Source organism: Chinchilla lanigera, unplaced genomic scaffold (genome assembly GCF_000276665.1).
Source record: "Chinchilla lanigera isolate Chin_1 unplaced genomic scaffold, ChiLan1.0 scaffold00033, whole genome shotgun sequence".
Lineage (NCBI taxonomy): Eukaryota > Metazoa > Chordata > Mammalia > Rodentia > Chinchillidae > Chinchilla > Chinchilla lanigera.
Window position 1 is genome coordinate 19,456,652 of NW_004955434.1, and position 12,191 is coordinate 19,468,842.

At 40.7% G+C, this 12,191-nt stretch overlaps 1 protein-coding gene across 5 annotated transcripts in view; it reads right to left on the bottom strand.

The window, feature by feature from the left end:
• The window catches only part of Bnc2 (basonuclin 2), a 412,238-nt gene that overhangs the window by 299,906 nt on the left and 100,141 nt on the right, over positions 1-12,191 (bottom strand). For 4 of the 5 annotated variants that reach the window (XM_005388715.2, XM_005388717.2, XM_005388719.2 and 1 more), the window contains 2 exons: positions 9,067-9,189; positions 372-572 (listed from right to left, as the gene is read on the bottom strand). In XM_005388715.2, coding sequence (XP_005388772.1) covers positions 372-572; positions 9,067-9,189 — 324 coding nt within the window. The remainder of the gene's footprint in view (positions 1-371; positions 573-9,066; positions 9,190-12,191) is intronic. The other variant, XM_013516364.1, reaches the window with a different exon arrangement.

The following is a 12,191-nucleotide window of genomic DNA, read 5'->3' on the forward strand; positions in this document are numbered from 1 at the left end:
GGACCGCTCCGAGGCGGCGGCGGACGCCAGCCCAGGGCTCGGCCAGCCAGGCGCACGTGCGGGCCAGCCTTCTCTCCGCTACCCGAGCACAAAGGCACTGGGTGCTCCCGCCAGCCAGGCTGTCCTGCGAAACTTCGCGACAAACGCCCCGCGTTCCCTCCAGTGTCCTTTCCCCTTCTCTTTCCAGGAGCCCTTGGGGAGAGCGTGAAGTAACCCTGGCATTCCAGTACCACAGTTAGGACAAAACCGCCTGCGAAGGGAGCACACTTAACACACAGTCACCAAGAGAAGTAACAGAAACAAAAGTGCACATTGCAGAGCGCCCCCCCCCCCAAAAAAAAGAAGAAAAAGAAGAAGAGAAAGTAACTTACCTGTTGGGACATTCTGAACAAGAGGTTAGTGTCAGCGTTTTGCCATGTCCCCATGAACCCTGGTTCAGCCGTAGTTGCTCTGGTTCCGAACTGCATGGAGTTGTCAGTATAGGAGTCTCTTAAAGTCAAGTCTCTCGCCCTCTTCGGCTCTCTGTCTCTGTGTGTCTCTCTTTCTCTCACATCCACTTCTGCCTCTTCTGACTGAAAAGTGAAGGTGGATTTTTTGAGCCTCTTGGCAGCCAGTAGCAGGAGTGTAGTGTAGTTAAGAAGCTGGCTGAACTGTGCATTGCATTTGGGGAGGGGGAGCCTGGGGGGAAGAGGGGTTCAGAGCTTCCTTCGCACCTTCTGCACAGATACCCCTATCACTTATGCATAGATTGTGCCTCCCCAGGCTTGCCTTTGCTCGGTTTAACAGCTGCCTGTCAGGTGTGCAGGCTGCACTGGAGACCCAACCATCAGCTTCAAACCCTCAGCCACTGCATGTCATTGGATAGCAGAGCTCGGAGTCGACTGCAGTGCTCCACTGTCAGGCACCAAATGACACCCTGCACTAACTCCTCTCCAGACAGAGAGACAGATACACACTTCTGCACACTCCAAGCTGTGCTCCCTCACCGCACAGGGCGAGGGAGGCGAGGGTCCTTCCCAGGGAGATTTCCCCAGCAGTGCTTTCTGGTGTATCCTGTAATCTCTGACACCCGTCTGTAACATTTCTGAAACTGTGATACTTAATTTTTTTAAAATTACACTGAAAGAAAGTAAAAATACTAGGCTGGAAAGGACCATAAAGTTGGCTCAGTTTTCTAAATGTTAGCTGCTAAAAGTCATACAGTATTTGCTTGGCTAAAATAACTACATACTGTATAAACCCATAGAGAAAATAATATACATACGAATTTGACCTTATACTCTAAAGAGTAAGTAAGTAGACCTAGCAGTTTAAAATGGAAGCTGTACCATAAACATTTGCAAAATAAATACACACTACAATTTAGTACCTCAGGCTATTAATTACTAAACTGAAGATTAATGAGAAACTGAATGGCAAAAAAAAAAAAAAGAGTACCTGTCCTTAAAGCTCAAAAGTATAACAAAATCCTTTGTTAAGTTCCTGGGTGAAGCACCTGCAATATTTTTGCAAACCATAAAGGAAAAGATGAAGAAGCAAAAGCCTGTCCCATTTCAGGCAGAAAGTAATGACTATAAAATCTCTATTTTTCATTCAAGATCTCTCTGGAAAATTCTATAAGATTTTCCTGCCTGATGAAATACAGCCTCAAATGCAGGTTGTATTTTTAATTAAACCAGTTTTAAAACAAAAGATCTACTTAGTAGACAGCATGTATCTATCTTATTTATGGAAAATCAGAAGTGAACAAAATGCACTGTACATAAACACTGTAACTTCACAACGGAGAGCTAAATTCATGCCATCTCATAAAAGCAGTCAGCAGGAAAAACCATCCTTCCTAAACTTAAAATGTAAGGAGCATTAATCTTCAACCACCTACAAATATCGAGGACAAATGTACCACTTTCCCTGCTTCTCCTTAACTAAAGAATAACGATAAACCTTATTCTCCCAAACAACAAAAGAAACAGGAAAGAGCTTCAATGGCAGCTCGGTGTCATTAGTGGACAATGAGGAAAGATGAGAAAACGCACACTGTGTTGACACAAATGTGCCTTCCCTACGAGAACCGACATCTCCTGAAAGCTTTTCTGTTAAAGTTCCCTCCAGTTCACCACCATTAAGCACAAAAAAGTCTCCAAAGAAGCAAATTCAATATCTGAGAGGAAACAAACAGGAACCCAAAGAATTGTTGCCTTAAAATATATTAAGTCCACCTGTGGTCAATAAAAATATTCTTAGGGGGGAGGGCAGGAGAACCCCCAGGAGTCAGTTGCCAACAGTGACTGTACCTTTACTGCCCGCTATTACCCACTTAAACCCCCTCTAAAATTCGCTGGCCTCTTGATTCCTGAAGTGGCACTCAGGGCCTCAGTCAAGCTGCCTGCTCAGCTCCTGACCTTCCCACTAATGGCTGTTATTTGTGGGAGGCTTAAGGACACTGTCAACAGCAGGCTTCCTCCTCACTGCACTCCAGCCCTGCCGTGCCGCCTTGCCGTGTGCTCTCCCGCCTCTCCCTCCGGCTCTCCCCCTGTCCCTCCCCCTTCCTCCTCCTCCCGCTCATTCCCTGCTCTCTTTCCAGCCCCCACCCCTTTCTTCTTTCAGTCCTGCACTTCTCCTCTTTCCCAGGTCCGGCAGTCAGTGGGTCGATCTCTCTCTCTCTCTCCCTCCCTCCCTCCCTCTTTCTCTCTCTCTCACTCACACACACACACACACACAAACAGCACAACACAGCACAGCACACCACAACACAACACAAAAATCAACTGGCATGCAGCAGCAAGCACCTGCAGTAATAGACTCTTTTATTAAAACTGTTATTCTGCAAGACTTGAAATTCCCCATGGACCGGGCCATGTCAAAGCCGATATAATTAACTAGAGGCTCAGCAACGGATCAATTACCAGACAAGCAAGTGATAGTGAAATCAATGAAAGATCATCAGCCACATTATCAGTGTTGCAACTCATTAGGGCAAAACTGAGAAATGTGCTCAAAGCGAGCCCAAGCAAGGTGGCATTACAAAACAAAGGGCTAATTTGGAGACCCTGCTGTGAACAATCTGTAACAGAATTAGCCTTTTTCCCCCCTAAACTGCACAGCTCCGTAACTAAATGTGACAGACTGAGAGAAGCAGTTTATTAAGACACCAACCCCAAGTTTATTTAGTTCATAAACTCTCTCCTAGAAAATCAATACAGTCTGTACAGGGTTATTAGGCTGACTAGCTAATACATCCAAATCTGGTCTGCCCAGCCAGCAGTCTTCTGACAAAATGCTGCCCAGAGAAGGCGAACTGAGCTCTCGGGGATCACAGAGTCTGGGGTTGGTTGGGCTGACCAGGTCTGCAATGCAACTGTTACTGAGATTTCACTGCCACAGTCCTGCCTTCGCACCAGGATATCGAAGGTTAAAAAAATATTCACTACAAATATGCTGCACCTGTTTAATGGACTTGATCAGACAGCACCCTAATTAGTTTATGAAACTAGTTATAAGGAGAGCAGGGTTTGCTACAGTAAGGGACAACAACCCAAAGACCTAACCATACACACATGAGTAAGATAAAACAAAAACCTCAAATGTATACACATAGTGCTTTGTGAATGTCAAACTTCTAACACTCATCTGAAGTAAATTTTAATACAAGTTTTACTGTGGAAATTCCCAACGTACAGGATTCTGAACGTGCCACTCACTTCCATATACAATGCGAAGTGCAGAACCCTTGATCTTGTGATAACTTCCTATCTAGCAAATGAGAGACGCTTTATCATTTTAAGGACATATATCCAAAAATCACACCTACAATGCCCAGATGTCTTCTAAGTTTTTCTCTTACCTACATGTTCCGCAGATTCTGGAATAACTCTCTGGCATCACTGGTACCAAAGTTCTTTAAAACTAGAGCAACGGGGTTACATATCACCTCCACCATGATTGTTTCTGCTCCCTGATTCCATCCATGTATTTCAGGTTAAAGCATCACAAGTACTACAGGTTATATATTGGCACTGCTACATTTACTGATAGCGAGAAATGGACCGTGTAAATTAGGAAGTATACAAACTACATCTAATAGTATCCAACTCATTACAGACATTATGTGAATAGCTCCCCTTCTCACAACACACAGCGAAAATAGATCTAAACCAAGTGAGAAACTCAAGTATCTTCTACAGTGACACAGTGGACTGCAGAACTGAGGGGAAAATAGGTAACAGCTTTTGGAAGTGATTTTTGATGTTTTTGATGTTTTGATGTTTTAATATTTTAAATCTTCTAAGAAAATTGCACTGTTAACAAGCCTTCCTCACCATATCCTGATTCGAGGATACTGAATCCTAAACTTTAAAGAGCCACTATTTTCACAGGACTTTAATAAAGTCCAACTTACAGACCCCTGCAACATCTCTCCTGTAACTTCCGAGCTGGCATTTTCTGGAGCATTTGCTAAGTCCTGCTTTTGAGTTCTCTGTTTAGAAAGTCAGACATAGACATTCTGAATGTGTACTGCAGACACTAATGTTCCGGAGAGTGATTAAAAGTTATAATTGTAGGGAATTTTTACTTTTTAAAAAGCTTTGTGCATAGAACTACACACTGTGCATGTACCCTCAATGAGATCCAATTAGTTACAAAGAATTTGCATTTCAGTTAGTGTGGGATAACAAGACTTCAGGGAGGCACTATGCAATTCTACCAGCAGAGTCAGAGAGACTGTTCATTCTTGTTGGCTCTGTAAGCGAGAATCCCCACAACTGACTTTAAAATGCAACTGATCTTTTCAGTGCTGGATACTGAGGCAGGTTTAGGGTCTTCCATCTGCTAAAAAAAATCACATATTGATGTAAAAATCAGACCATTCATCCCTAAAGAAGAAAGTTAAAGGATTTGGGACATATGATTGTGGGGTAGGTCTTGTTTTATGGCTATTGTTTAAAGGGGGAAATACTGCATGGATTTTCTTTTCTTCTTAGTAATTTATTTAAAAATTCACTGGCACTAGGAGCAGAAAAAATTTCACTGAGAAATTTCTATGAAAATACACATGGTATTGTGATAAAGTCATGTGTACACTATCCTGAGAAAGTACTCAAGAATTTTAATTTTTCTAGGTTTGTTTCCAACATCTTAATGCTGAGAAAATGTAAGATAAGTGCAGAGTTTCTGTACACAATTTAAGAGGCATCTCTAGGACTTCTGCTGGTTTACAGAACAATACCTGTAATTCCCTGGGTTCAGTTCAGCAGCTATTAACAGATTCTGTAATCTGTAATGACAGTAAACTGGCCTTTGCTCTTCTTTTTTATTCACTATTCATTTTCAAGGCTTGGTTAAGTACAGAGCTGGGTTAAAGATCAGTGGTTTTTCATGTGACACATGCTGGTATTCATTTAATGGCTTGTCAAGACAAAACTGTCCCTGTTCTTGCCAAAATAATAAAAATGACGCTCCACATCGCATGACAATCAGCACTTCCTTATGGTGAAACAACTCAAGCTTTTGTAATTCACTTATTTTATAGAAAAAATGTTAACAGGCTATCCAATCTTATATGTAGCATGAAGCTGCCATTCTGAAGGGAAATTTTAATAATGTTTTCTCCTTTCAACTGTAGAGCAACATATAAGCTAATTTCTAATCAAACCAGACTTTACCATGTAAAATAATACAAGCTCAGATTCATAATGCATTAAGGTATATAACTTAATATATGCAAATTCTACAGAAGTAGCAGGCTGGACTCAGTCACAGAGGTGGGGCAAGCAATTGAGGAAATGTCATTTTTCTGGAGAACAAAGTATGGGACTTGCTTGGCAACATCTGTTGGACTGTGTGAAATGTTAACAGATGTCTTAAGTGAAAAAAAAAAAAAAAAGGAAAAAGAATTAATAAAGGAAACCTCTTCTGAACAGATAATCTGCCCAAATTTCCATACTCCTGAGGAGAAAGTTGACAGCAGCCTTTTCCCTTGTGAAACCTGCCATTTCTACTTTATTGTGTAAAGTTTTATTTTCTATGGGAAGTTAAGGGGGAACTTTTTTGACTCACTGTAAAGAATAGAAAAAAAGTAACACTAACAATAATTCAAATTCAGGTGTTCCCTTTGTGAATAATTATATCATAATTTAAGCTGCTTGCTTCTCCTTGACTCACAGATGTAATGTGAGAGGACAATAAAGCATTTATCTTCCTTTAAACACACACACACACACACACACACACACACAGAAGAAATTCTCTAACTGTATGCTTTGGGGAGATTAAAAGGCAGCTCTTAAAATACAATTCTTATATGAACTGTCATTTTTACTCATAAAAGTACTCATCTTACAACTAAACCCACCTAACATTTATACCTAAGTGCCCGCTCTCTAACTAGCTCCTCATTCCTGTCCGTTCTCATCCTCGTTCGGAAGAGATGAAACACCCACGTTTTCACAGCCAAGTACTCCTGAACAGTGACATCTGATGGTTGTGAACACTCGTGGGGTACCAGCTGTACCCCTGTTTTTAAGTTTTAAGAAAACTAGAAAACTTTATTTGCTTAAAACAATTCTCCTTCATGTGTCAGTTTATTAAATGGTTGAGCCAAACCTGAACGTAGCAGCCTTTAATCCAGACTGCACGCAGGCCAACTACTGTATCTAACCTAGAGCCTATGTATGAAAGAACTATGTGACTATATTCATCTTTAACTCTTCCTCTTTAAAGACTTACTCTTCTGAAAACTTAGGACATAAATTTTGGTTAACGGTTCATGGATTAATTCACATTGCACTTAAGAAGGATCAAGGATCTTTATGGACTCCAATGTGAGACGCAAAAATTGTGTTATCTCTGATTGCCAGTCTTACTCACTGGCCTGTCTCTCCCGCATGAGTCTCTGTCAGAACTGTACATGTTAGTTCACATTTATGACTACACCTTTGGCAGATGGCTCTGGCAGCCTGAGCTGGACAATCACCATACAGAAGCCTCAGCCAGAAAAACCTGAAGATTTCAGGGGTCAAGACCATGGTCGACATTATAAATAAGACGTGCAGACCTGCCTTCAGTTTTTGGTTAGTTTTCTGCCAAAGTACTGCGGATCCTAAATGCTCTAGTTTCCTCACTGGAATAGCACATCAGAACACAGGACAAAAAGGAATAGCAACTGCTATACCTGTGGCCCCCTCCCCCAAGAAAAGGTCACCTACCCCATGGAAAAGCTTTTACACTTAAAGCATCAGTATGAGCTGGGGGTGGTAATATGCACAGCTGTAATGCAAGCTACTCTAAGGGCTGAAACAGGAGGATCTCAAGTTCAAGGCAAGCCTGGTGATAAAGCACTTGTCTAGTATCCATAAGCCCCTATGTTCCATTCTCAGCACTACAAAAAACAAGACGAAATAAAACAAACACATCATTTCATGATCAACTGGGGAAGACAGGCCTCCTAACATGAGGCTTGAACAGGACTCAGGTTTAAATCAATTTAAACGGTGGCATGAACATCTTCCATAAGTAACTATTACTAAAAGCTTCACAACCCTTCTACAGCAAAAACAAGAAACTGCTCCAACTGACACTTGCCTCTGTGCCAACAAGAACCTGTGATGCAGCTCAGTTTCACAGTACCGTATCAAGAAAACATCTAAATGCTATAATCCTTTTAGATACCATAAAAATAAAACAATGAAAAGATTTGAGCAGGATGTGGTAGATAAGGTAGTTTACAGAATGGTAAGTTAATGATGAATCCTTGAAATAAAGATCCCCAGACACAAACGCATCTACGGTCAGCGTGAATCTTTTGCCCACAAATGGTTAACATTTTACATACCTTGTTTTGGTTTAAAAACAGAAAAGTGACAATAATCTTTTCTAAATACAAGCACTGACAGGGGCTTCTTTCTACCACAACCCACGTTCAACAGTTCATAAGGAAATCTCTGGACAAAAATAATGAGTGATGCTTTTCTTTAAAGGGGGAGGTGGTGTTGGGAGACGCAGTGGGAATTACTCAGTTGCAGTACTTAAAACATAACATTCATTTTTTTATTTACTTCCTTCTGGAGACTGTGAACTGAGAAGCCTGTAGCTCCAGCAAAAATGTCATAATGATAGTTTCAATTTCTGTCAGGAAGGAAGATTGAGATTCATTGAGATTCATGGACACCCAAGAAAATCACGTTGCAGGGTAGGGCTTAATACCTTACAAAATTATTTAAAAATATAACACTGTCTTTAAAGTTATCACAGACAAAAGGACGCCTACAGATAATTTTAAAATAAATTTAAAAAATAAAACGCCAATACACTTAGAAGTTTGAAATTCATCATAAAACCAAAGACTATTTTATATGCGTACATATTCAAGTGGAACATGTTGAAACAAAGCAAATTTGAATGACTTTGGAGGTTTTTTCAGAATTAACCAGAAGATGCCAGAAAACTACTGACCAGCAAGTTAAAAACAGGAAGAATGAAGAGGTGGCTCAGGAGGCCTGCGCAGTGATGTTGTCTGTAAGGAACAGAGGCTGGTGAAGAGGGAAAGGGAAACTTCTGAGCTACAGGGAAAGTTGTTCCTCTCCATCTAGCTGTTGGTCCTGGGTAAGTTCACTTTGCAAAACTACATTAGGTCTTTACATTTAAAAGTCTGTGCGCTTTTCTGTAAGTATGTGACACTTTAGTTCCAAAAGTTCACTAATACTAATGGTACTACTACTAAAAACATGCATACTAATAAATGAGCCTTGCAACTGTGTGTGGGGGGAAAGGTTAATGGAAAAGAAAAATACAGGACTGGAGAAAAAGGAAAAGACAGAAGAAGGCAAACAGTTCGTCACTATCAAAATCACTCAACTAACTGCCGCTCAACCCCCTGCTTGCAACAACTTCATCAGAGACAAGAAGCATCAGGAAGCAAGTAAACACATGAGTTTCACAGCACGAGGATGAATATGGAAGGCAGGGAAAGCACGGGGAGAAGAGAGCGTTAGATGAGAGGGACCTGTAGCTGCGCAGTGAAAGCGTGTAGGCACAGCCAAGTGGCCTAAAGGGACGAGAACAACGTACCTCAAGCTGAGATGCATCAATCCCGCACGGAGCCTTGAAATGTGCTTGCCAGTCTTGCTCACTGAGTCTGCCCTCTGACGTGAAATTAAGGCGATTTGGAGGTGAAGGGGGCACAAATCGTGCCTGCGGAGAGACCGGGACAGGAAATTATATAGCATCTGCGACAGTATTCTTTAAAAGTGCCTAATACATAAACACAATTGAAAAAAAAAACTTTAAAACCTGCAAACACACCATACTCCCCTGACCACCCAAAACATTTTCTTTTTAAGAGTTCATGGTTTCTAAGGCTGACAGCAGCCAGGAGTTAAGTAAGTTAACTCTGGAGAGGGTAAGGGTAACAAGCAGGAATAACTGAATAATTTCTTGATTGGTAACAGATACACTTTTGCCCTAACTAGCTCTCCCCTACCTCCTCTCCTTTTCTCCCCACAGTGCTGAAGATCAAACCCAGGGCCTCACGCATGCTCGGCAAGGGCCCTACAAATAGACTACACAATAACCTCACTCAATTTAGTTCTTTTTGGGGGAGCAGCGGGGTTTGAACCCAGGTCCTCCTCCATGCTACACTCTAGCCCCTGGGATAATTTCTTATTTCTTACACTTATTATACAGACATCTTGAACACTTCTGGGAAGTGTTAGGGAATACTTATCAAGGCCTTACTTGCCAGGTACAAAGAGCTGTGGGAACAGAAAAGTAAAGCCATACTCCCTTCTTACAAGAAGTTCACAATCCAGTGCAGAGGAGAAGCCATGCGCAAAATGACCTTACATAAAAAACAATGCGGTAGCCAGGAGATCCTATCTGAATGAGAAAAAGAAATTATATAATGAAAAATAAAATTATATATAATTTATATATAATGAAATTATATATAATTTCTCAGTCATAAGATCCTATCTGAATGAGAAAAAGATTCCTTAGAGCCAATGTGGTAAAAGAAAGCTCACAAGCAGATTTTGTTCTGGGCACTAAAGAACTTGTAATATTCCTAGAGAAGTGATTCAGTGTGACCAGAACGTAAAGTAGGAGGCGTGGCAATAAGGAACACGGACGGTCACTGGGAACCATTATAATAAAAAGGTTTCTCTACTCCACTATGAAGAGTTGCCATTTACTCTGTAATCCACTAACGTTCAAAAGGCCTGAGAGATTCTCAATAGCAACACGGCACGATCATTACTAGTAGGTTTATCTGGCAATAGCAGGACTCAGACTGGAATGTGAGAAGAAATATGTGAGGAGATTAACTAGGAAGCTATTATAATAAACTGGGTAAATGACCGCCAGTAATAGGAATGGGAAAAAAGAGCAAGTTACAAACCATATTGTGAAGATAAAATCAAGGAGTGACTCATAATATGCGGGTAAAAATGCAAAGAGTCAGTGAATACACCAAACCTCCGATATTCTGAGCAAAGAAAATGATAACACTCTCAATATAAATGGGAATAAATCAGTTCATGGGAATATATACCAAGGTCACTTTGGGGCAACAGCAGATCATACAGACAACTAATCAACGAGAAATGTTTAATAAACAGATTGATACTGGAAATCACCCAACATAACAGCCATTTACACAGTCATGACGTAAGCTGTAGAGCACACCGGCGAGGTTAGCATCTTAGGGTTGCCGAGAGAGAAGCTGAAGGAGCAGTGTTAACGGGGATATCATAATTATCTACTGTTCTGAATGACAAGGAGAGCTTACAGGAGGTAGGATGGTCAAGAGTTTTAAAGCTTCTAATAAGAAATACTCTACCTAGGGTATAGTAAAAGCAAATGTAGTAACAAATAGAGGGAAATACAGGAAGAGTAAAACAAAATGCATGAGGCTGATAAAGACCAAAGGCAAGAGTGCTTGAGGGGTGGAGAGAGAAGAGGGGCTGGACAGGAAGGCTCTGCGGGGACTGGGACGATAGACACTGAATAATAACCTGCACCACTTCAGATGTGTCTGTAGTGTTAGTTCTTAAATTTGGGTAAATAGGTATATTTGTGACTGAAATATTTTAGAAATGCACTTTGTGTGACAGTTATCTTATACTGGACTGAGAGTATATGGAATCCATATTCCAAAGGAGTTATGATGTAAGCAATCTGTAAAGCCAAAGAGGCTGAAAAGATAAGGTACACCATTGAAAATTTGTGCAATGAACGAATAAAAGGGTGGCTTAAAAGGTTATCAGGAGCTAGGAGTTTTGTGAAGGAGCTGAAGATTTTTCAATACAGGGAAATAAAGAGCATAACAGAGGTAAAATAGGAGACGCCAGAAAAGAATATGGCAGATCCAAGTCTGAGGGAAAATGACACAAAAGGGTGCTAGAACACAGTATGATCAAGAACATAAATGAAAAGGTGCCTCTAAAAGGACACAAACACACTTTGTGTATTGGTGTACCCTACCAGAGGTAGGAAATATTTTTAAATTCTGGGGTTAAGAAATATATGAAGAGCACTGATGTGAGAAAGCCAATTGAAGGACCATCTCCACCATTGAACAGTGTATTAGCTAAATGAGACAGAGTTTACTTATGCTTGGTATTGCAGGGCCTAACAGAGCATTTAGCACAGAACAAATGGTCAATAAATGATTATTGTACAAAAGAAATAATCATCTCAAAAAAGTAAGAAGTGAGGCTGCCTGAGAAGAGACACAGGAAAGGATGAAACGAAGACTGTTGGGGGAGAAAAGCTGGCCCAACTAGAGATGGTAAATGGAACTCAGGACCGATGAGAAATGATTTTTTTAAATGGTGAGTAGCAGAAATAACTCAGCCATGGTTTGCAAAAAAGCACGAGAAGTCACAACCATGTTAAATGGGTTCAAGACAGTGTAGTTCTGAGTTGAGGAAGCAGAAGGCTTACAACAAACCAGGTGCTCTGAATGCAAAGAGAAAAATGCCTTTCTCCAAAACGTACACTCTAAAAGACAACAGTGTATCATAGAAATTACATGGCATTCTCATAGCAAGGAGCACTTATTAAAAAATTTAAAAGCTGAGAAATGATTTGGATGAAATTATTTAATTTTTATTTAGACATACTGCAATTCTAAATGTTTACAGAGTATCTTTAAATGTCTGTGAATTTATTACTGGCTAAGGAAATTAGCCACA